This window comes from Stigmatopora argus, chromosome 6 (assembly GCF_051989625.1).
Source record: "Stigmatopora argus isolate UIUO_Sarg chromosome 6, RoL_Sarg_1.0, whole genome shotgun sequence".
In the NCBI taxonomy this organism is placed as follows: Eukaryota; Metazoa; Chordata; class Actinopteri; order Syngnathiformes; family Syngnathidae; genus Stigmatopora; species Stigmatopora argus.
The window spans coordinates 7,158,183-7,184,573 of record NC_135392.1 but is presented as its reverse complement, the minus strand read 5'-3'; the positions used below and the strand labels follow the sequence as shown (position 1 = coordinate 7,184,573).

The 26,391-nt window shown below is 38.9% G+C and overlaps 1 protein-coding gene across 2 annotated transcripts in view; it reads right to left on the bottom strand.

Annotated features, from left to right (window-relative positions):
* Nucleotides 1-26,391, bottom strand: part of LOC144075575 (retinoic acid receptor gamma-A-like) — a 61,713-nt gene that overhangs the window by 23,291 nt on the left and 12,031 nt on the right. The window contains exons 3-4 of one of the 2 annotated variants that reach the window (XM_077602769.1): nt 23,429-23,480; nt 1,391-1,743 (exon numbers count right to left, since the gene is read on the bottom strand). In XM_077602769.1, coding sequence (XP_077458895.1) covers nt 1,391-1,559 — 169 coding nt within the window. In that variant the 5' untranslated portion in view covers nt 1,560-1,743; nt 23,429-23,480. Of the gene's footprint in view, nt 1-1,390; nt 1,744-12,115; nt 12,265-23,428; nt 23,481-26,391 lie in introns of those variants that run through there. The other variant, XM_077602768.1, reaches the window with a different exon arrangement.

The following is a 26,391-nucleotide window of genomic DNA, read 5'->3' as shown; positions in this document are numbered from 1 at the left end:
AAAAATATATTTTAAAAAAAGCTCAAATAAACATTGTGTTAGATCTATAAAAACTGAATATTCAGGTCTTTTAATCCAGTTCTTTTAATCCATTTATTTAAAAAAATCTAACTATTATATCTAAAATGGTCCGGCCCACATGAAATCGAGTTGACGTTAACGCGGCCCGCGAACCAACCCGAGTCTGACACCCCTGGTCTAGCCGGATGAGAGGTGCTTTTCTTGGCTTTTGCGCTGGCAAAAGTGGGCCCAGTTGCCTGGTCCTCGATCATTTTTTTCTTCTACTCCCTAATGGCCCTCCCACCGCCCCTTCTATCTGCTGTGCTTTGCATTCAGACCCCTGTACGACAACAATGACCTGCAGCCTAGGCGCGTCACGTGAGTTTGTTGGCATCAAGTGAGAGAATGTTTTAATGATAAATGTTAACTGAATATTTAAGCATTTGAAACCAGAAAGTCCTTGGCAAATCCTGCCTCCTGACCGAAATATGCCTCACTGCGTAAAAGCGTGCATGAAATCCCGCAGTGTCTAGTAAGAGAACAATTTATTTTTGTATAATTGTGAAAACCTTGGTGTCATTGAAAAACCATTGCTGGCCACATCTCCGCGATGTGTCAAAGTCAGGATACATATTGCCAATGGCCACGTTTCCCACCGGCACACCCTCTCCACCGATGGCCAATCAGAACAAAAAGTAGATTCAAATGAGATTTGTACAGCTGCATAAAAAACCACATGTCTGCAGAAGACATCCCAAAAGGACCCACTAAAGCAAGGGTGTCAAACTCGGTCGGGTTGGTTCGCGGGCCGCATTAACGTCAACTCGATTTCATGTGGGCCAGACCATTTCAGATATAATATTTAGGTTTTTTTAATATAAATGGATTAAAAGAACTGGATTAAAATCCCTGAAAATTCCGTTTTTTATAGATCTAAAACAATGTTTATTCTAGCTTTTTTATATATTTTTAGATTTTACAAAATGATTTTTGAGCTAGAAACAGAAAATATTGATTAAAAAATTACAATTATTGATTTAAAAGGGGGAAAATCAGGAAATTTAATATACATCTATACTCTTCATTTTAATTTGATCCTAAAACAGAAAGTCGGCACTCATGATTTACTTTCCCGGGCCACACAAAATGAAGCAGTGGGCCAGATTTGGCCCCCAGGCTGCCACTTTGACACATGTGGACTAACTTGAAAATGACATTTGGGGCACTTTAAATGCAAATTGTTGTTCAAACCTGTTAAACTGGCATCCAAGGTTATAAAAAAATGTATAAAAATAATACTTTTAAAATGAAGTCTATCATCAGTCACCGCCAACGGCTGTCAAAGAGTTAGTTCAATGTTTGAGAAGACAAAATTCAAAAGATTACTTACACAATGCCGCCATCTCTTTGGGAAGGTCTGCCCCAAAGCGACCAAAAAGGTGGCTGCTGGCCAAAAGGTCAAACGGGGAGTGGCTTCTCATGGCGTTAAAGGGGAACGGGTACATGGTGCGAGGGAAGCCCGCCATATGACGCAGTTGATGCTCCCTGTTAGTTGCCATGGTAAACTGGAAAGACGGCCGTCCGAGTCTGCTGATTTGAAGCGGGATTTTCTCAACGTGCTGGTCAGAAGTGGCAGGTGAATCTTAAAGGGACCGCTGCCATTCAGCCCCTTAAAGTGTTTGCATTTCTCTGGTTGGAATCCAGGAAACGCACAGATGATGCTGATGGCCTCCCAGTGACAGTCTGCAAAGGACGGAAAACAACAACGATGCGTTAAGATACTAGAAACAAAATGAAAGCTTCTCCAAAACTCACCTCTCGTCGACAAAAATGAGAAAGAAAAAAATCCCAAACGCTAATAGAGAGAACACCCAAAGGCGAATAAAGAAAAAGCGCGAACAGAAAGAACATTTCTCGGACTTTCTGTTTCCCCGCGTAGCGTTATGATTTCAGGCGATGCCATATGATTTCAATCAGTGCACTTCTATTATATAAAGGGTCTCTGTGTTCCCTTTGCCAGCTTGCCAGCAACATGGGTAAAATTAACCTCTTACAACAACACACACAAAAGCAAGTTGTGCCCATCATAACCCACAGGAAGCCTTGTCTGCTTTCACTTTGCTCAAGGTCGCCACCATCTCATCTCATCCCACCTTTTCTCTCTTTTTTTTTGGTCTCCCGCTGTGCCTCAGTGACCCACTGGAAAAGTTATACGAGGGCTGCCCCTCTCTTGATTCTTTCTCATTCCCTTCAGTGATTTCACGAGAGGGCGGGGCCTAAGTCTCTGTGGTAGAGCTGCGGTAAATACAGCTCAGCCAAAGAATGTCTTGTTGTTTTGGGCCTGCTTCAGCATGCGAATCAAACTCACACATGCACATCACGGGTGAGGAGGGGAAATCTGAATATACAAATGTTTTCCTCTGAAGAACAAAGAGAAATCTATACTGAATAAGCAGGAAAGGGGCAAAAATAGGCGGAGGGGAAAGAAATCAAATGGGCTCAGCTGACATTGTTATCACAGATACACACATTCAGTCACACACGGCCAATTGTCACATCCAGGGCGACCGACGGCAGCGAGTCAACTCATACGGGCTTCAAAAGGAAACTCTTCCAGATGTGCAGAAAAGCAAACGCACACACACACACACAAGGTATCGCTCTTTTGTCGCTGGAATACAATACACGCAGCGTCGTTGTAAGAACGTTTTAGTTTCACACTCACATTTTTAGAGGCTTAATAGCTTCACTGCTATCCAACAACATTCAGCCCCCCTCGATGGAAAGTTTTTGCTTCTCCACGAAAATAAAGTAATACATCCAGTGTGAACATTTGTTCACTTTGCCTGGAAAATTTTAATGACGAGGTTTCATCTCTAAATGTAGAGGAATGGTTCCACATATTTCTGATCACTATAAATTTTACAATAGATAGGAAGCAAACCAATCATAAATAGCAAAATAACAAGTAACTGACACCGTAAATATTCGAAATCACGTTGACGGAGTGTCATCCAACACTTACTCTTGAATTGGTTTAAAGGTAATTCGTCAACTCTAACCAGATTCACATTCCAAGTTATAAAACAGTGTGCACACTTGTGCAACCACATTATTTTATCTGCTTTTTTAATCATTTTTTTAAAATTGCGTTATACCAAGAGATGTTTATTCATTTTTTTCAATCTCATTAATATATAACACCTGACAAGTAGAACAAGCTTGAGAAAAGATGGGGAAAAACTCAAGATGTTTTGGTCCAGATCTGGATTAAGTTGCAAAATTTGTATTCCTGTTTTAGGGCATTTTAAGATCATTTACTCTTACTTACAGGGCTGAAGTGAAACATCGTATATGTTCAATAATTTTTATTTTTTTTACTTTCCATTAAACTAGTCAGAAAAACAAGTTTGCGTTGATTTGTGCTGCATAAAACCTCAGTTTTTACGACATAGTGGTTGTTCAAACAGTTTAATGTGAACATATACATTACCCACTCTGAGGATTATTTAACTATGTTAACTTTTTTTTAAAAACCATATACCTAAAATAACTCTTGGAATAATCTTATTTTATGAGCATTAATAATACAGAGCATTGGGTGACATTAGAATGATAAATCTTCAGTTGTCATGACAAAATAAAAGCTTTTGCCATTTCTTTCCTCACTCTCTCACACACAAAGTCAACGCACTCAATGTTGTTTTAAAGTCATATTTCCCATATTGACATATTTCTGTAACTGCTCGGCTCCGCTGCGGTTTTTCTTCACCGCGAGGACCAGTTGAGGAGAGTCCCTGCAACTATTTCCACAAAGAACTTCACTGTTTTGATGATCAAAGAATGTCCAACTCCATTTGAACAAAGTAGGCTACTTTTTTAAAAAAATACACAGTGGCAAATGTCACATTAAGCAAAAATTAACATAACACATGCCTGCGTAAAAATGGAACACACATGCAAGCAGAGACACGTAGCCTACAAAAGTGAACGTACACAGATGTTCCACACATTTAACTCTTTGAGGTCAAGGACATTTTCCTCTGTAAAGTCCAACTACAAACTTTCATATAACTCCGTTTCTTTGTTCAGCACCACCTGTGCGTTTTTTTTTCCCTTACATACCGGTTTGATAATATGATAAAATAGAAGGAAGCCAAAAATGACTTTCAATGCAAGTGATTTTCAACACAAGAAACTACATAAATATTGATCAAGGTGTCAAATCCTTGCTTTTCCAGGCATCACAGTGAAGCTCAACCGGAGCGCGTTAATCATGTTCAGGGGCAAATAATCAAGCGTAAAATGTGCCAGCTTCACACAAGCTGAAGCATCATTGAAAGCTTCAATTGACCTTGAAGAATGAAGGAGTAAATATAGGACAGAGAATCCCTCCACAGATGTAGCCTTAAGGTCACTCAGGTTTGCGTCAATTCTTTTACAAAAGCGACCCCAAAAACACTAAAAGCCAAGTATGAAAGCCAGATGTGTAAAAAGCATTGCCATGGAGAGGGGGGAAAAAAAGTTTAAAGTTAAAAAAAGATGGTAAGAGAGCGCATGAGGAACACGAGACAGAGTTCCAAGCATCTGGCTGGCCATGTGTAGGAGTTGAGTGCTATTAATTAGAGGCGCATTGGAAAAGAAATTAATAAGAGAAAGAACGGACTGTGGTGAAACAGCACGGGGCAACAAGAAAGCAGACAGTCGTTACATAAAGCAAACATAAAAAAAAACGTGGTTAGCAGTTTTATTTCTGCTAATAAACTATGAAATAATGTGCACCTAAGCCATGGAATGGGTTCTTTCTCTCTAATGAGTAACACCCTCCACCCCCGCCCCGCGCCGTGCCTCCGGGGGGAATACACCTTGGGTAGGGCAACAAAAGTAGGGCTGTGTCTCTGGGCCTCAATGCTGCGTTTATGAGCGCAGGCTGGGTGAGGTCAGACTGGGTCACCTGGTCCCGGTCCTGTTAATACACACGCACAGCACCGATTGGTGTTGCCTTTTCCCAGACAATGGGGATTAAAAACAGCTTTGGTGTAAAAAAGGATAAATGGGGTTTTCCATCGGACTGTCTTTTCCAGCAAATTGCTACATAAGTTACCATCAGTTGTGCTTATTTTCACTGGATTACCACATCTAAACAGTTGAAATGACATAAACTTTTTCAATCACATGTTCCGCTGCTTGTCAGGGAGTCATCTGGATCTAGTTATCCTTTGTAAATGGGACTTGGATTTTATAGTTTTTCCAAATCAGCTTGTGGTTACAGTTATGAAACACACACAGTCATTACTGAGAGTCACACTGGTAACGAGTCCTCACCACAGTTTTAAGTTGTTTTCATTAATGCACAACACAAGCATCGCCCAAAACACAGAAAAACATTGCGCTTAAATCATAGCATCAAAGCAAGTTTCTCTTTAGAAGGCAGAAAAACAAACACATTTAAGTTAGTTTCTTTCCATTTACCTGGCACAAGCTATTGACCAAACCAGGCTCACATGGCAATTTAGAGTTTATTACATTGGCCATTTAAAATCGCAGACAGGAGGCGTGAACGCTTAAACTGCCACCCTTCATCTTTAATGTCGGGGGCTCATTATCAAAACAGAGAGAACAGTATTGTAAGCCGTAGATAAAGTTAAAAGACGTAGTAAATCATTTTAAAAACATTTCTTCAAAAAAATCCACAGGTGTGTTTGACTTGCTGTGATGAATTAATGCAGCAATAAACATTGGTTAAACGCATAGTTAAACACATGGTCAGAAACCAAAGAAACTAATGCCTATTAATGAACGAACTGCTCACAAACACAATGAAACTGTGTTACAACATCACGTTTTGAAACAAACACGGTTTGATCATGTTAGCGTGTTGCAAGACCGCTCATAAAAACAGTATGGAAAGTGCTCACTCTTTTTAACCAAATCGAGTGGGACAGTTCTGTTACATTTAGCGCACAATATTTACCGTCTCCATGGTCAATATACTCATGAAGTGGACCAAAATAACTTGGCACCCTCCAATTTGGTATCCACCGCAGCTATACAGTGGTAACGACAAACAGAAAAGAATAGTCACTTCAGTCTGACAACAAATGAAGAAAGAGTGCAACGTCTTTGCAAAAGTCATGCTTTGACACCACGCAACTGTCACCATTAAGAAAATGAAATGCTTGACGTTCACCATGGTTGTCCTTTAATTACTGCGTCGTGCTACGCTCGTACCACGGAGACTGGGACTGAACTCTACCACATTGTGGGAAAGTGGGTTTTTGACTCCTGCAAGCATTTAGTTTAACGCCAATGCACCGCCACTGACACAAATACACTTGCAAAGTTCAGCTTTAAAACAAACATCCTCACTGAACCTTATATAGCATATATAGGAACACATCAGTAGAACTTTGCAGTCTTTACCAATATTTATTCTTTTTGTGCTCAACCACGGAAATATCCTGGTCAATATATAAAAATCCATATTTTTTTGGACTACCTATACCTGTAAGACGCAACGAATTATAATGCTGCATTTAAACCGGTCGTGTCTTTTTTTACAAAGTCAATGTAATCGTACGGGGAAGTAATTTTAATATTAAAGCATTAAAATTGTAGTATTATGAGATATTTACATAAGGTGATGGCAAAATGACTTTTTTGCGTAATATTAAGAAATTTAAGTAATATTCGGGCAACTAAATTGTAAAGTTACGAGATTAAAGTCGTAGTACATTTATTTTACGTGAACCAGAAGTTGTTTGGTTATGTAAACTTCAATTTCTGGCAACAGTCAGGTTACCGATATGCTTCAACAAAATAGAATCAAGGTCATTGAGCACAACCAGAATTTAGATTTAAGGTTTACTGGGTCAATATCTGGCAAAAACAAAGAATTTTAAGTGTGCCTTATAGTCCAAAAAGTGGTAGTTGAGCATTTCTGGACCTCTTATTTCTTTTGTTTCTTATGAAAGCATGAAGATCTTGTATCTAAACATTATGAAAAGCATAGCATCCTAATCACATTAGCCTTATAAGTTAAACTAACAGTGTTGATGGACGTCAAGATAGACAACCTTCATAACCACGTTATCTGACCAATCTCTATGACAACACTCATGATGTTATTTTCGTTTTACGGCTGTTTGAAATCCAATTCCATACACAACACAATGTATACATGCTACTTTCTTCATCTACACAACTGTAAATATCCAAATAAACCATATACAGTAGTCTCTAGTTTATATTTGTATTGTTTGCTAAATCCTGCAACTTCTCTGTCACACATACTTAAACAACCATTTTTGTTCCATTCAGCATGGCATGATGTCAAACAATGACAATAAAGTACTTTCATGTGACTTTGGTTGAAGTAGTGAAATTGTGTATATGGCGGAACACAACTGTGACCCTCGTTATTGATTGGATGCCTCCAGTGGTGACCAACTAGAGCCACTGGGAGAAAATTCTCTGCTTCGCAATGTACAATGGTAGCCTTTATTTAGTTTGATCATGTGGTTGATTACTACTTAGTGTTAGCATATCAAATGCATTACACAGTGATGTGCCTCTGTCCTCAAAAGTGGATTCATCACTTCCATATTTGTCTTTCTACACCTTAAAGTTGTGTTTATTTTCCAAAGTGTACATGTTTAAAAGCAAAGAGCGACATGCTTAATCTCATTGAGCTGGTTGCTTCTCGACCTGACATTTTTGCACTTCATATGCACCCTATTTTTCCACACAGTACTAAAGCAGTCAGTAGCTCAACATCCGCAATTTTATTTTAATCGACTTTAAACAATAGTACTTGCAAATGAACACAGTATGCAGTGTGTTTAATTTGACTATACAAAAATCCACCACAGTTACTCACTCAAACCAGGATAACTATTTTGGAATCAAACTTTTTAACACAACTTCACCAACAGACTAACCTGGAAATACAGTGGTTTAAAAACCGCTTAAGCAAAGAAAACGACCACAAGCTGTCAACACACGACCCATGATTTGTAAAACACAAGTCATGGACAAATGAGTGTGGGAGACGTAGACAGCGTCCACAATATCGCAATAGAGACACAAATGCCTATTTTCCACTGAACGGTAACCACTCAGCTAAACGTGGCTGCACTTGAAATGGACTTATCGATCGGCCTATAAAGCGATTGCTATAGAGACGGTTGTGGTCAACATTTGCGTGAGCAGATTTGCCATTTCAGTTTTATTAAATGACACTACATTTCTAGAAAATGACAGAAAGAAAGCATAGAGCATAAAAATCCTGTTGCTAGACATTAGTCCTAGTTGCAGCCTTGTTTCACTCCACACACTCACTCACAGCTTTTCTAGCCACCCTCATCTTTTGATTATCTTTTTGCATTTTGTGTCCTTAGTTTACGCTATCATGCTTTATTTGTTGTTACTTTGTGACCCGGGTGGCCCGAGTGGTTAGCACGTCGGCCTTACAGTAGGGGACCTGGGTTCAAATCCAGGTCGGTCCACCTGTGTGGAGTTTGCATGATCTCCCCGGGCCTGCGTGGGTTTTCTCCGGGTACTCCGGTTTCATTCCACATTCCAAAGACATGCATGGTAGGCTGATTGGACACTCTAAATTGCCCCAAGGTATGAGTGTGAGCGTGAATGGTCTCCTTGTGCCCTGCGATTGGCTGGCCACCAATTCAGGGTGTCCCCCGGCCTCTGGCCCAAAGTCAGCTGGGATAGGATCCAGCACCCCCCTGCGACCCTAGTGAGGATAAAGTGGTTCAGAAAATGAGATGAGACTTTGTGACCCGATAGATATGTTAGTTCTGAGGTTTAGTCATGCTGTTTTTTGTTTAACTGTTACTCATCTTTTTTGCATGCTCACTTGGCTCAATAAATATCAACATGTTGTGCAGTTGATTGCCTGTTTTTTAATCTGCCTTGGAATCTTGCTTCAAAGGCCTACAACACAGATAAGGCAGACCCATTATTGTTTCCAAGTGGGTCTTGTTTGGGACGAAATATTTTCCCTACACTAAAAACCTCCAGCGTTGAGATGAAGGGTGTGTTAATCGGATAATGAGTTGATCATTTCAAGAGTTCGGCATGTCAAATTTGGCAAAATATACTGTAGTTATACTTCATTTTGTTCAACATTTGCTGTTAGCCTCACAAGCACTTTGAAAAACGAGCCCCACATTTTTAAAAACACATAAATCAAGCATTCTCTACAAAAACACGAACTATTTGGAACTTGGAATTACATGGTGTAAATTTGAGGTTAACAGAGGGCTAATGGCTGTGATGTTTTATAAAACACACAATGTCATCATTGTATGGGGTCAACCCTGTGGGCTGCTCAAGGTCGGAATAGGTCAAAACCAGGGGTCAGCTTCTAGAGCTTCAGGCCTCGCAGCTCGGCCATGGGTCAGTCCTAATTGAGGCATTTGGTAGGCAGCTTTTCATTTTGTATTTAAGTGAAAAGTGAGTCTAAACTCCCCTGGACCCCCACCCACAGTCTGTGGCTCCAGGTACAAGACCAGAGGTGTGTTTAAAAGGACTTGTATAGAACATCCTCGGGCTAGGAATCAGCACACACTGTGAGCTTCTTTGGACATACTGGCACATACAAAAAAGCAGCAATTCAATTGACTTCCAAATCTCTGGAGCCTATTAGACATGCAATCGGACAACGTGTAATACTTTGGGGAACAAAAGAACATTTGATGGGTTGAGAACACAAAAGTCTCAAATTTCAGTTTGTTGTACAAGAACTGGCAGAAAACTCGACATTTGTAGGGGACAAGGAATGAGAAGACTATAAAGGCCTCCGGGACAGTCGTTCTTGATAACTGTAGACCGGGGGTCGGCAAGCGTAGGTTCTGGAACAACATGCGGCTCTTTAGCGCTGCCCTAGTGGCTCCCTGGAGCCTCTTCAAATGTGTTTAAAAATGGGGGAGAGGAATATATTTTTTGTTTTAATAGGGTTTCTCTAGGAGGATAAGCATGACAACCATTTTTAACATTTTCCAATGCTATAATGTGTCGGATAAATATAAAATTTCAACATTTCTGTCAACGAAGATGTGTCATAGCCTGCGAAACACGTTTGCATGCTCACTTGGCATGATAGGCAGGTCGTTGAGGTAAACAAACCGGCGACTGTGTGATGGGATCCCAATGGGAAAAGAGGAAAAATAACTGAGGAAATGGAGGATTCAATATTTCTTGAACCCAAATCATTTTCATCTGCTGTCAAGGTTGCCTGAATTTTTGCTTTGGAGCGAGAAGTTGTCAAATAACAAAATGAGTGATGTGTGTGAAGACATCCAGTTAAGGCATGCTACATTTGTAGCCCATTTAGGAAAGACAGAAAAAGTGCGAGTGCATTACTTCTGGAGAAATTAGAGGAGCGCAAAAATAGATGTAAGAAGTGATTTGAATCTCCAAACTCCACGACTGCTGCATGTTTTGTCGCAGTGGAGATAATAAAGCGTGGAAAACCGTTCACAGATGGTGAAGTGCTACGTTCGTTGTTTTGTCTAATGCAAAAAAAATGACATTAAAATCGGATATCTTTAATTTCATCAAAGCAATGAAACAAAGTTAAAGTTGAGGGGAGCATCATGTGCTGCGTCATTCTCCGCAGAATGTACTGAAGGAAAAATACAAATTTAATCATGAATGCTCATGATGTACTTGTAGCCAAATTTGTCATTTTTATAGTGAGGTAATATATATACATACAGCATGTGTTGCCTTCATTATAAGGCTTTTATTTTTTTTGTGGCTCCAGACATAATTTCTGTTTTTTTGTCCAATATGGCTCTTTCAACATTTTGGGTTGCCGACTCCTGCTGTAGATAATAATGATAAGACTGCAGCAGGGTTAAGAAACATCCAACACGCTAATCAATTGGAGCACACATTAATAATATACTGGTTGAGGAGTTTTCACGGGACGGGATTTAACCAAGAACAGATGTCATGTCTCCAACCTTTTTTTTTTTTATAGAGGTCTCATTTGAGTTATACATATGGACTAGTTTACAGATCAGGCAACATTTGCAGGTGTCTACAGTTACATAGAAAATAAATTGGAAATAAATAAAAAAGAACAAAAGAGCAGATGAGGGGGGAAAAAAGTGCAAGGGACTTAAATTGGTGGACTGATGTCTGGATCCATATACAGACGCACTGCCTAACCTTTGAGTACAATTACGTAATCAGCCATTAAATATCCATTCAGAACCACTTTTCCGTAGAATGTCGAAACAAGGTGAAGTGAGTTTATGAGTCTTCGGCGTGCCCTGACTGTTTACGCATAACTCTTTAATTGCCTGCTATTGACTTGTTGAAAATTGACATGAACTGATGCGACATAAATAATAAAGCAGCACCTCAATCGTTGAACATTATAGTGTCAGGGTGTCGACCTAGATTGCTTAAATACAATTGGGATAAGGCACTTGGCATCTGACTCTTAGTAATTATTCACACTGTATTTATAGCGCATAGATAGCATTAAGGATGTTAGGACAAAACACAGTCAAGTTCTGCGGCATTTAAAACTTTTTATATAACCTCCAGAAGAGGTAGAGACAGCAAATGTGTACGAACGGAGTTGTACGCGACCTCCTTTGGCATTTATTATTGTGGAGAGGTGATCCATCAAGTTTGACAGGCAGTCTGACGGCACTCAGCCTGCAGCCAACTCTGTCTGCCACTGCACAATCTCACCTGAACTACTTGACTGGTGACTTCGGTGAATCAGAGAGGCCAATCCTGTCTGTAACCATCAATTTAGCAAACCAGAACACGCTAACACCAAAGTAAAAGTACATTTTTCTCACATGGAGTGGCTTTCGAGTGCATGCGAGCGCTGATTTGCTTTCATTCCTCTCAATTTTTTTCTTCTTATTGCCCTGTTCTCAATTAAAGCTGTCCTCAGGAAACCAAATCTCACACTGGTGCTGTCCAAACAACCAAAAACACATCTCACTCATGCTCTGACATGCCTATGTCTTTTCTTCCACACTGCTGATACATGCTCAAGTTGGATATAAAAAATTCATAAAAAGCAAAAAAAGAAAAGAAAAAGAAAAACAAGACTACAAGTCAAACTTACCAGATGTCTGTTGGGAGCCCACCACAGTCTGCCTGCTTTTTCCCCCTTTTGTTTTGTACTTTACAAGAGTAGCTATAATTCAGAGGAGAAATGAGCAGAGCCTGAAGTCAAAGTTGTAAAGTTTCTCAGTGCGACGACTGACTTTAGCCTGTTGCATTCCGCCTCGCTCTCGTTTTCTCTCTCTCTCCCTCTCTCTCCCTCTTACGCTTGAAGTCATAGTGCGCTTTGATTCACAAACCCTGCCTCTGTCACGTGATCCAAAACCTCAAATATACAGTGCATTTTTTTGCCAGCCACAGAATGCCCCTAGGTAGGGAGAATGGGGTCCACAAGGCTTAGGTTTCATTGTGCTGGCCACCCCCTCCCTTTTTTTGTAGCCCTCTTTTCTTTGTCTCGTATACCACATTTCGCCTTAAACTGCTATGCTATATGGTCAGCCACAGCTCTTTTATTACATTTTGTCTCAAACTGTTTGTTGCTGTCCAAATACAGCCAACAGCGGACAGACAATCCTACAAATGAAACTGTCATTAGCAGACAAAACACAAGACAAATCAGGCTACACACCTTTGGGGGTATCAATATCAGCTCATGTACCATTGCACCATATTTACAATGCCTTGACTTCAACTTAGCGGCCAGCCAATGTGGGACACCAAGGGGGGTCTCAATAGCTCCACAGGATTTAATTGAGACATCAATGGCCAAATATGCCCAAGTAGATCGGAAGCTGTACTTTCTCTGCAAACGTGCCTTGATACCTTAAGATAACAAGAAAATAGAAATATAATCCAATCCATTTTTAAGATTTCTTTCAAGCAAAAAATACATTTTCATGTTTTTTTTAAACAATGTGGTACTTTCCTTTTCTTTGTATATTTTAAAAGGCATGCCGAGTATTTTCAAACATTTTCTTCCTTTGACTTTTTATGTTTGAATATTTCTCATCTCATTTTCTGAAACGCTTTATCCTCTCTAGGGTAGTGGGGGTGCTGGAGCTTATCCCAGCTGACTTCGGGACAGAGGCGGGGGACACCCTGAATCGGTGGCCAGCCGATCGCAGGGCAAAAGGAGACGGACAACCATGCACAATCACACCCATACCTGGGGGCAATTTAGAGTGTGCAATGATGTTTTGTTGGAATGCGGGAGGAGACCAGAGTACCCGGGGGAAACCCACGCAGACCCAGGGAGAAGATGCATTCTCTACACAGATGGACGTAACCTGGATTTGAATCCAGGACCCCAGAGCTGCGATGCCGGCGTGCTAACCACTTGCGCCACCGGGCCGCACTGTTTGAATATTTATCTTCAATAAATGGTGTAATCAAATCAATTTTAGATGAATTAAAAATAATAAAAATAATAGCTGAATGCACACGTTACCGCAATAGTAATAAATACAACCTTTGAGGAAAGAAAGCTAAAAAATACAAAAAATGGAATGAAAAAAGCAGTCTCAATATTTTTTATGCAATTATTGGCAACTATAATTCATGTGCACATTTTAGATCTCTGAAAATGTCTGAGCTCGTATTTCATGCCTAGACACAGTCTAGGCAGCACAGAGTTGCAATTTTTTAAAAGGACAACTCCGACTGTAATGGCAAATTATTGCTGCTATAATTTCACACACCTTAATCATAATTCAAATGCTTTGCAACAATGAAAAACCCAACGCCACTTTCATGAATTTCAAGCACTTGTGGGAATCCTACTCAGTATTGCATTTGCATGAAATATTCATATGAATGCCAATCCAGTGAGACTTTGATATGACAAAGATGATAAGAAATTGGGTAACTGATCCCCACCTAGTCACAAATTATATGCAAAATATTCAATAGATTGCAAATTTCCAGTATAAACACATCATAATCGTAAACAGTCTCGCTATAAATATATTTTACAACTCCATGAGACTCTTTCAATCTTGTCGTCTCAATGGTTTCTTTAGCTAAACAAGTTCACGGGTACCCTTCTTTTTGGCCTTGCGGTGTTTTCAAAGAAGATCAAACTGTTACTGCCCAGTCAGAAATCAATAAATGGAGCCCCTTGATGAGATAAAACCTGACTTGTCGACTTCTCGGGGTTCCAGCTACCTGCTTCTTCATGTCGCAGAACAAAGTATTTGCTACGGTCTAAATGCCTGCAGCATGGTGACTACAACCACTGCCCCCACAAAAAAACAAAGGCATTCAGCAGGCCCTATGTACAATATGGTCTTTAATCTATCTCATAACCTTTTGAATTGAAAGACCTTATTGCAATAGCTGTCAATTAAAGACAACGGATTGCTTGTGAAGTCTGTCTTTAATATTTTATTTATGTCCAAAACACTGTTACTGGGGCCGAGAACCCACGTTTGATGCAATAAGACGAGGATTTGCGTGCCAAGAATTATATTTGACTAGTAATGAAGTTTTCCCTTGGCAAGTGGAAAGTTTGGATGCACAAATCTACCCAGTAAAACTGCATGGTGCCTTTTGATACACTGCAAAATCACCCCATCCTTGAAATTCTGCTTCCTTTTAGACATCATGATCTAACAATTCCTTTGACAAATATGATAAACACTTTCATACTTTAACTATTTTGGGGTGACAGCAAAGGATTACCAAAGTAAATTAATTTTGATCTAATGTGTGGGGGGCATATTTGTTGCAGGAGATAACTGACTTCAAGATGGACACAAATGAATGACTCCATGTACAGTTCTGTTGTATTTAACTTTTAGAATCAATACATATGGATGTGTGCATTTTTGTTTTTGCATCGTCGGCGAGGGAATATAGACTTTTTTTCTGGTTTGAGTGTATACATTTAAGCTATTCATGCTCTTTAGTTTTATTTTAGGAAAATGCTACAGTGCCAACCTATTTTTGTCTAGATTGAGAACGTTCAAAAGTAGTTATGAAACAAATAAAAAAACTACACTGAAATTATGACTAAAATACTCTGTGTAACCATTTTTCTGTCTATCGTAAGCTTTTTGTGGCCATGCTTTGCAGCTTGAAAACAGTCCCAAAGATTTTTAAAAAGCCATTTTGTTACTTAAAGCTGGTGAATTTATTTATTTTTAGTTATTACCACACTTCGAAGCGAGGGGGGTGGGGTTTCGACTGTTTGTATTTGTGTGTCAGTGAAATATGCCAAAAGTGTTACTGGAACTCCTGGCTCAGTGTGAAAGAAGCAATTTGTAAATTTCTCTATTTTAAACAAAAACAAAAAGTTATGACACTCAAATACTTGTTCGTGAGTGCACACTCACACCTGGGAGAAAAAAAAACTCAAGATGCATAGGGCAGTGTTTATTGTAGTATAGCTTGTAGGTGTGACACTAACAGCTCGGGGCCAGATTCGGCCCCCCACGTACATTTGTGGGGACCGCCAAAGTAAATAGGTCCATCAACTCTCAAAAAATAATTTTTGTAACATATCTGAATTCTTCCCTGAAACTCAAGACTTAACCTTTTTCCATATTTTAAATGAAAGATAATGGGTAATAAAGCGATTTTTGAACATGATTTGAAAACAACATTTGGGAAAAAAATAAGGGAAATTTGTACTGTTTTTTAATTGTTATTTTCTAATTTCATTTAAATGAACGAAAAAGGCAAATATTTTCAGTTTTAGCCTTTTATTTTTGTGATTAAAAAAATGTAAATAAATAAAAAATACCAGAAGAGTATTGAAAATGAATATAAAAGAATATTTACGCTTTTCAACCACTTTTTGTTCTGTTCGTTAAAGATTTTAATAATTAAAATAAATGTTCAAATACGGGAAGTGTTTTAAACAAGAGGCTGAAAAAAGAGGCTTTATACAAGCATTTACAGCAACAAAAGGATTTATCGAATAGTTGTTAAAACAAAGCAAAAAAAGGATAGAACAAAGAAATTGCCAAGGAAATCTGAAGAGGAAAAATAGACGCTTTTAACTTTCTGCAGAACTGAAAAAGGGGCCCAATTTGGCATTGAGCAGTGGAGAAACCACCGAGTGGTGCGACGCTTAAGTTAAGGATTCGGAGGGGCCGGGCGGGGGGTGCAAAGGACAAGGAAGCAGGGGAGCGTGCTGAGGAGGCAAAAGAAAAGAAAGAAGGGGGGTTAAACGGCAGGTTTTAATCAGCAGCAGGCTGCTGGTAATGAGATCACTATCCCACTGCTCTCAGATTGATGTCATGTGAAGCTATGTGATGCAAAGACAGGCACGCCACGGATGACGGGCATGCATGACAAGCCTGCTTACTGGCTCGGACACGCGCAAACATAAGACGGGGCACAAACGGCAAGGTAGACACTGCAATTACTGGCAAATCCTACAGGCCGCCATAAAGTAACACCACAGCACACAGTACTGTTACAAAGAACCTTTAAGACGCTATGCCGCTGTTTATCGCTCCTTTTATTTCAGACAAGCAAAAAAAAGCCGACACAAATATAATCGCACCCACACATTCACCATAAACACGTTTCAAGTCCCAGTGCGTCTTTACGTCTTCCCTTCCTGCAGAATGGCTAAACATGCCTGCGCACAAAGAACATACTGTACCAGCGGACGAAATGTTGGCGAGACACGCGGGCAGAAAAATAGAGCCCAAAAGTGGGGGAAAAACCCCCTGTAAACGAGGGAGAAAAGAGGAAACGGGTGGCACTCTGTGTAGCCATTTTGGGGTAAGTAGGTTTACCTCACATGCCTGGAAATGAAAGGGATTCTTTGAGTGAGCACTAGAGGCCAAAATCACGGCAAATCATATGCGCACATGGAAATACCAACGAGCTAAAATGAATATTAAAACGCCAACGCATGTTTGTTGTTTCTCTGTGGGTGAAAAGGGCGTACATGTGCATTCAATGAAGAGCGAATAGCTCTTCCCGCACAAATGTTCCCCAAAAATTCAACCATGATGTCACCATGAACCTGTTGTGAACTCAACACTGTCAACTACTATTACCGTCTCATCCCACCCCCCAACCCCCCTCTTCTCCCCCCGCTTTACCGCATTGCCTCTCGGTCTCCATCTTGTTTTCGGCCTTCTGCGCTTCATCTTTCGCCATGCAACATTGTCTGGGTGCATTTTTCTTTTCAACACAAATAGGCGCAAGACCACCCCCCCACCCGTTCCTCCTAACCCACCGCGCCAACCCCATCCAAGCCCCCTTCGAACACACAAACTGCTCACAGCCATTTGGACAGACTCTACTCTGACAGGGACAGTTTTAATAAGAACAAGCTGGCATATCTTGGCCAAGACCTGCACTTATGGTAATTTAATCAGAACGAGAGGGAAAAGAGGGGGGGGGGGGGGGGGGGGTAGTGTAAAGGGGCACGCAGAGGGTGGAAGAGTGTGAGATAGGGAAATAAGAAAAACAGAGGGAGTAAAATGGAGAGAGTCGGTGGATTGGAGGGTTCGGTGATTAGAGGAGTTTGATCCACATGTGGGAATGATTCTCTAATTATAGCAGATATGTTCAAGTGTTGCTGCCTGGGGGACCGACGGTGATTGGGGGGCTCGGTAAGACAAAAGTGACATGATTGGATGCGAGCGTAATCAAGACGAGCAATTGTAGGAGGAGAAAGAGATCAAGAGAAGTACGCTGGAGGTTCTTAACAAGGAATTTTCCAAATTGCGGTCTTGGAAATTTGAAGGGCTTCCTCCCTGGAGCTGAAGGCCATTTCAGCTCGCATCACATCGATAGTCAGGAAGCATTTAGATAGTTAACATGTCATTTTGGTCAATGAGTCCATTATGGGTAATGTGTTCAACAGTATTTGTATCCAAACAAGATCACTAAAAGTGTACACATAACTTAGAAAAAAATGTTTTTGTTTGTCACAACATCCAAGTTCAACTATAAAGCTATTGTTTTGAAAATAATAGCTTCATTAAAAAACAAAAACAACAATTCATATATTGATACTAGACCAAGGGTGTCAGACTTGGGTTGGTTAGTGAGCCGCTTTAACGTCAACTTGATTTCACGTGGGCCGGACCATTTTAGATATATTTAGATTTTTTTTTTTTATAAATGGATTAAAAGAACTGGATTAAAAGCCCTGAATATTCCGTTTTTTATAGATCTAAAACAATATTTATTTTAGCTTTTTTAAAATATATTTTTAGATTTTACACAATGATTTTTGAACTAAAAACACAGAAAAAATGGATTAAAAAATTACAATTATTGATTTAAAAGGGGGAAAATCAGGAAATTTAATATACATCTATACTGTTCATTTTAATTTGATCCTAAAACAGAAAGTCATGATTTACTTTCCCGGGCCACACAAAATTATGCAGCAGGCCAGATTTGGACCCCGGGCCACCACTTCTACACATGCGCTTTAGACGCTTGTAGTTTTATAAGGGGACTTTGCGATTGCGTTTTCTTAATAGCCAAGTAAAGAAATGCACATAATATTTGCACGAGAATGTTTCAACACAGACAGATTGTTTGTTTTCAAATGTTTTTTTCTTTTTCATAGGTTTTATAACACATGTTTTGAGAAATTTTACCTGACCTTACCTAATTGCAATAAGAGGCTTGAATCAAATTTTAGTTGAAAGGATGTCAAATCATCTCTGACCTGACATCACGGAGTCTGAACTTAAATCTGGGTTAATAACAATGTGCATCCTAAACAAATACCCTGACCTAGATTTAAAAAAACAGTACTGGCAATAATTTAGATTCCTAGCAAACAGTACTTTTAATTTTTCAACATGTGTAAGGCAAGACAATAATTCCCCGTGAGTAAGTAGTTGCAACAATAACAGAATAAAAACTACACTAACCACCACCAGAATTGCATATTGCGAATCTATTTTGGGTTCTTGGTCATGACATTGGCTTTAATACTTACAAACATTCACTTGTATTCTGCAATGACTGATGACCACAAACACTCTGTAAACACTCTGCACAGGAAACACCTGGTTATGACGCGTACTTTTAGCATTTCTCTTCTCTTAATTCCAACAGGTTGTGGTTTAAAGATTTATTAGTTCAATTGGACTTTTGTGTGAACTCCCCCCTCAAGCCTCCCAATCTGCTTCTTTTATCATCTCGATTTTAATGGACTTCAAGGGGCTACTGAGCATTTGTTTGGATTTGGTTTATTTGGAAGAGCAAGTGGTGACCAAACATTCAAAGGACCACTGGCAGATAAATCAGAGGATGTCGAGACCACTATTATCTTGGTCCGCAGTTATCTGCCAGATCTTTGCTGAAGATCTTGCTGTCCGATATTTTGTATTTCCCATGTGCTTAAAGTGGAATGGGAGGGATTAGTTAATTGACATATCCCCTGCCGGGCATTTTTTTATCCTGCTTCATTTGAAACTATCCAAAACTGGAGCATAGTTCTCCGTTGACTTAGATGTCCTAGTTGTGGCAACAGTTCATAACCGTGTTGCCCTGCTAACTACCTCTGAGTGCAAAGATAACAGCTTTTTCAATGAATTGCACCTTTTAGATTTGCATTTCCACCTCAGTGACTTTTTTTGTAATGTACTGTTTTTAAAGGTCTATAAATGATGCTAGAACTGGTAACATTTAGATGTTAAACCAGTGGGACTAAGGCATAATTAAATTGTTAATTGAAAATAAAGATTAAAAAAAAACTTGAGGCACCACAAAGTGTTGATCAAATCAAATCAAATCAAATCAAAAGCCTTTATTGTCATCATACACAGATTCGTATAACGAAATTGGTGGTGCTACTCCAAGCTTTTCAAAAAGTGTGTTTTCCCCGTAAAAAAACCATAAATAGTAGTTTAAAAGTATAAAAAGTCACATCCCGGCTAGGTGAATTCTAAAATATTGCACAAATTTCTAAGATATTTCACATTGTTATTGCACACCCCGAAGTTATTGCACGGAAGGGATTGTCTATCGTGCTAACTCAAGTTCAGTCCTGAAAATGGTTGCTAAATTTGAATTAATAATAATAATAAAAATTAGAATTAAAATTGTGACAAATTGAGGTGTCACCTCAGCTTGCAGACAGGTTGGCCGTGTCTGCAGAAAGCACTGCAAACACACCCTGTAAAACGTTTACTCTTAATAATTAGGATATTTAAAATATGCCTAAACCAGGAGTCACCAACATTATGCCAGCTATTCTCAGTCTACGCACGTTTTCAGCAGGTGTCTTGGAAATCTCTATTTAGAAATACAGGCCAAAAGTAGACAAATCAAAATGCAAAAACAGCAAGGTGTGGTGCTTCCCTCATGGGATAATGTGGCACCTCATCAAAACTGCCTCCAAAAATATATCAGAATATGTTAACTACTGAGCGGGAAGTCTGTGTACCTGCCAGAAAAACATGTGAACGAATGTTTTTTGCCCAATTAAAAGTAGTAAATAAGGGCATGTAGCAGACCTCGAATGTTAATGAAGTCACATGCAACAACACTTCACTAATCTCACCTTGTTTATTATTTTTAGAATGAAACAGGCCTCAAAAGCAAAGAGTGCTTGCACACTTGGTGTTTTTTATGCTCACAATTTTATTGTAACCAGCTGTACAATACATTCTATTTATATTTCCTTTGAGCATGCTAAATATGCACTCGAGTCACAACATTAGGTACAATTGGACCATCTAATGAGATACAATAAAATATCAGATAATTTATTAATAGTTTTTTTATTCAGATTTTTTGGGTGGTAAAATTGCACTAAATCCTATTTTTTTTCAAATGTTTTCAAAAGATATTACAAAATGACTAGGCCATATGTGTCAAAGTGGCGGCCCGAGGGCAAAATCTGGCCCGCCGCATCATTTTGTGTGGCCCAGGAAAGTAAATCATGAGTTTCTGTTTTAGGATCAAATTAAAATGAAAAGTATAGATGTATATTAAATTTCCTGATTTTCCCCTTTTTAAATCAATAATTGTAATTTTTTTAATCCATTTTTTTTTGTTTTTAGTTAAAAAATAATTTTGTAAAATCTAAAAATATATATAAAAAAGCTAAAATAAACATCGTTTTATATCTATAAAAAAAACTGAATATCCATTTATAAAAAAAAATCTAAATATTATATCTAAAATGGTCCGGCCCACATGAAATCGAGTTGACGTTAACGCGGCCCGCGAACCAACCCGAGTCTGACACCCCTGGACTAGGCCTTAGTGAAAGCTTCAAAAATACTCCTACACATCCTTGGAACACAAGGTAATAAATAAAAATGGGTTAAATCTTTGCAGACTCAGTAAAGTCTTCCCCTTTATGTCTCAGTGGTCCCTAGGCTCTTTTGTACCACGAATGACTTTCATGCAAAGAAATTTCTGGACTGATAACAAGCCTAGATACGAGAACATTTCATATTATATATAGTACTGTGATGAAGCATTGTAAGCATCCCCTCACCCCAAATATGATCTTTTCTCTGTTGCAACATTTGCATTACGTGTATTTTTTTTTTAGACACAGCCTTATACATTTTACAAGCACTAAAAGCCTCCAAACTGTTTCTGCATAGTCATGCTGTTTGCAGTGCTGCGACAAGTATTTTTTGACAGTGTCATAAATTGCACCAATCCACATTGTCTTTTTAACTTCTAAACCAAACCCAGAATCCAGATATCGAATGCCTTTATCATTATACAAGTATGAGATTTAAAGCTTCACCATGAAGTGCACAAATAAATAATCAATAAATAAGTAGTCAACATAAAAAACAATGGTCCTGAATAAGACAGGCAGAGAAATGTACTCTTCTAATTTCACAAAACCCCTATAATTAAACTATTGCTCATTTGGATGTTGTACCCTGAGGTTGGTATTAGCAAAACAAGAAAAAAGACTAAGAAAACTAACACTAAAATGATTTCTTTTGACAAAACTCATTAATTCGGGATCATCCGATAATCTGTATACCATAGAGCTAAGTATTAACATTCTTGTAGATTTTTCGCCTCTTTGTTAATGCTGTAAAAAATACTGTAACTGTCCAAACTAGTTTTTTGTTACTGTATTAAAAATATATTATAATAATGAATAATTTCTCATGCATTGTGTTTTGTGAAGTTTTGTGCTAGTGCGCAATTTTAGCTCCCATCCTGTAGATCACCTGGGGGGAGCTAAGCCCCTCTGCTTTAATTCTTGTGATACCTCCAAGTGGTTGTCCCTAAACTTGGCTTCAAAGCTAAATAATGGAGCACTTTTGGTGGGTTGATATGCAAAAGCAACTGTTTGTATTGCATTGACTTTATTTATACAATTTGTTTAATGTCCCAACTTTTTGGAAATCCTGTTTGTATATGCTATAAGTGGCTTAAAGGATTTTCCAAGGCACATCCAATAAACACTTCTAAAATCCAAACAACATTTTACAGTATTATAAGATTGCTTAAATGGTGGTTGTTAAAAAAAAATAAAAAAGGTAGACCAGGATTTTTTCGTTTTTTTTTTTGCCTTCTGTGCCAGTCACTTTGGGTGCACAGTACATATCTTTTTGTTGTTGTGGTAACTTAAGTGAACTAGTTATGCCTTCATAGATCATTTTAATGCAAAAAAATAAAAAATATTGAGAGGATCACTGAGGGTTGGCAGCAAATACACACATGAAACAAGATTACAGTACATGAGATTACATAGAATATGTGCCACATGACAAGGCCTATACTTTTCTGCAACATCAAGGACTGTTGGCCAAGATTTGACTTCCCCACAAAGAGCTCATAATCATAAGATTGTTTTTAATGGTCCCTCTGTGGAATAATGTAAAACACATTTTTCCGTTGGGTATTGTGAATCTGTAACCTAATAAGTAATAGAACAAGAAGGCTTTACGAGAGATTGTGACAGTCAGAGATGTTGAAATGATAAAATCCTATAATCACTGTTAGCAGCCATGATATTTGCCCATAAAAAGTTGTTTTTAGTGGTTGAGAATGACTGTATTGGAAATGGGAATTAATAATATTAAAAGTTAAATCAATGAATTAATACATAAATGCTATGCAATATTAAAAAAAAACAAAAAATAATTGTATCATTTGTTTTATCTTATTTTAGGTAAATTTTAACGCATTATTTATTTCTGCTTAGATTAAGTCTGTGAAACTTCAAAGGTTTGTCCATTTTAAGAGATGTACCAATATATGAATGAATGTTCCTTTTTCTTTTGCATGTGAAAATGATCTTTCCACAAACTGTTGGAGATGGCATATAGATACAGATCACATTCTTTTGTAGCAAAATGAAGAGGCTATGTAGAAATTTGTCCTCAATTCCTAACTTGGGTTTACTCAAATGATATCAGTGTTGGGTCTTAGAAAGTTAAAGATGAAAACAACTCACTGGCTGAAGTGTGATGGCAGAATCAAGGAACGCCTAAACTGATGTGGGTTTTCTGCACAAAAGAAGGAAAAAAATGTCATCAATTTTGAGTATTAAACACATACGAAAGCCCAGGTATGAAAAATCCGAATGCATATTATGAGTGTCTGAAAACATTAAATGATAGCGATACATAAATGGCATGGTTGCACAGGAAAATAATTGGATGCAATTAGAATTATTATTCACTTTTGTGCTCTTCAGAATCAAATCCTTTCCAGAAATGTACTAAATACACGCAGAGTCTATGTGACCGAAAAGGTAGTGGTAGACTGAAACAATCAAACAGTGACGTCTTGTGGAAAAAACATTTCAGTAAGGGAGGACATTTTATGGACTTGCTATGCTTGTTATCACCACACGGAAGGGCTGTTGTTTCACTATTCCATCGAGGACACGAATGCATTTTGGTCAACACCTTTTTAAAAGGAACGCCTTTTGATTATTTTCCATAAATTGGGAAAATGTTACTTTTGCAAAATATAAAGTGAATAAGAATGAATCCATTGCATAAGAGTTCATTGACAGGCAGACGGACAGAATATTCAACCCATAGCACTTTTTTTTTTGCATGTTGGCATATGGTAAGGAATGAATAAAGGAGGCTATAAACAGGGGTTTAAACTGCCAAAAGTACTATAAGATCAATATATATAAATATATAGTATATAATCATTAACAATGAATATACTGACAAGTTCATTGATTAATAACACTGGGGAGTACAATTTCTGGTTCGGTCTAACAAATATTTATTACAAAGATGTCCAATCCAAAACTGATCTCGTCAAGTTTTTAAACTATGGGGTCAGCGTCCCCCCCAATCAACTTTGATTTGACCCTTTGAGCTGTCAATGCCACTGAAACAGATATTCAGACAACCCCTCCCAGTTTAAATGAATCAGAGACCTGTTGTTGTCAATGACAAGCAATGAGTCACTGTGCTTGTTTTAGAACAAATTTTACATTACTATATTAACATAGTGGGGCAAATAAGTATTTAGTCAACCACCAAATGTGCAAGTTATCCTACTTGAAAAGATTAGAGAGGCCTGTAATTGTCAACATGGGTAAACCTCAACCATGAAAGACAATGTGGAAAAAACCCAGAAAATCATACTTTGATTTTTAAAGAATTCATTTGCAAATCATGGTGGAAAATAAGTATTTGGTCAATACCAAAAGTTCATCTCAATACTTTATGTACCGTTTGTTGGCAATACGGACTTTCAACTCCCTCCACAGATTTTCTTTGGGGTTGAGATCTGGAGACTGGCTAGGCCACCCCAGGACCTCGAAAAGTGTGTGTTAGGAATCAACGTCATGCTGAAAGACCGAGCCATGTCTCATCTTCAATGTCCATGCTGATGGAAGGAGATTTTCACTCAAAATCTCTTGATACATGGCCCCATTCATTCTTTCCTTTACACAGATCAATCGTCCTGGTCCGTTTGCAGAAAAACTGCCCCAAAGCATGATGTTTCCAACCCATGCTTCATAGTGGGTATGGTGTTCTTTGGATGCAATTCCGTATTCTTTCTCCTCCAAACACGAGAACCCGTGTTTCTTCCAAAAAGTTCTATTTTGGTTTCATCTGACCATAACACAATCTCCCAGTCCTCCTCTGGATCATCCAAATGCTCTCTAGCGAACCGCAGATGGGCCTGGATGTGTACTGGCTTCAGCAGGGGGACACGTCTGGCAGTGCAGGATTTGAGTCCCTGGTGCCACATTGTGTTACTGAAAGTAGCCTTTGTTACTGTACTAATTTTTCACCATGGTAATATACATTAACCCATTTCTGGGATGGTTTGCTTATGTCTAATAATGATTTATCCTGAGTGGTCGTCTATAACATTGGAGAGACGTTTAAACCTTCACTGAGCTTACCTATCCAAAAAGACATTGGAGTGGTTAACCTCACACTTCGACACGACTAGGTCATAAAAAAAGATGACCCAGATGCACCTGCCACCAAAGGGTGGGATTTCTGACTATTTTTCGACGACAAACCCACATTTTAGGCACATTTGGTGCTCCCCTCCTTTCTAAAACTACTGTTTCCACAAGCAGCTTGTGACCTACATTCGAGCGTTCCCAGCCAATCTAGGCCTGATAGCATGGGTGTGTGCAAACACAATCTGCAGAGAGCAGGAACGTGACAAGGGTGGGGGAGGAAGAGTCGTAGTCACGCTGAGCACCGCCCACCATGCACGTGCGGACTGTGACGGGGCAAGATTGTCTATAAACAAACACGGCACTCACTCGCGCAATCTGCTTCCAACTGTTTAATTCTGGTGTGTTGCGGAACGTGGGAGGAATGTGCGCAAGCTTTGACACATCCACATTCACTGCGATCCTTTATTAGTTCATTCATACAAACCAGGAAACATTGCTTTCCTGTGTCTATACTTATGCCGGAGAAGAATAACCGAAAGAATTGGTGTCAGACCAGCCAACCCCCAATTGGGTGCAAGTTTTCTTTGCAACCAATGAAGACGACATCTTCACACCAATCTGATCTCCTACTAGTGTAATCAGTTGATTGCAACGGAATGCTGCTTGTTTCAGCAGAAAATTCATTGGTTAAACTGTCAGCACCGTGTTGAAATCCAGGAGCCTCTTGGCCCTTGCTGGTATTGCTTTGACACCCCTGACCAAAAGTCAACAGTCTCTCGCTCGCTTTTTCTTGTCTTGATGATGCCAATGTTAAAACTTTTAAGCAGATACGGGTAATTCATTTTCCAAAACGGCCAACATTAGAAATCTGTTAGTTGTCAAAAGCTACACATGTTAACAACCAGCCTAGGCTGGACAACTACCAACTGTTCTACGGGAGTTCTGTTCAATACATTTTTTTAAATTATCTTTTTTATACTTTTGTTGAGTTGAGGAAAGGGGAGTGTGGTAGAAGACTAATGGAT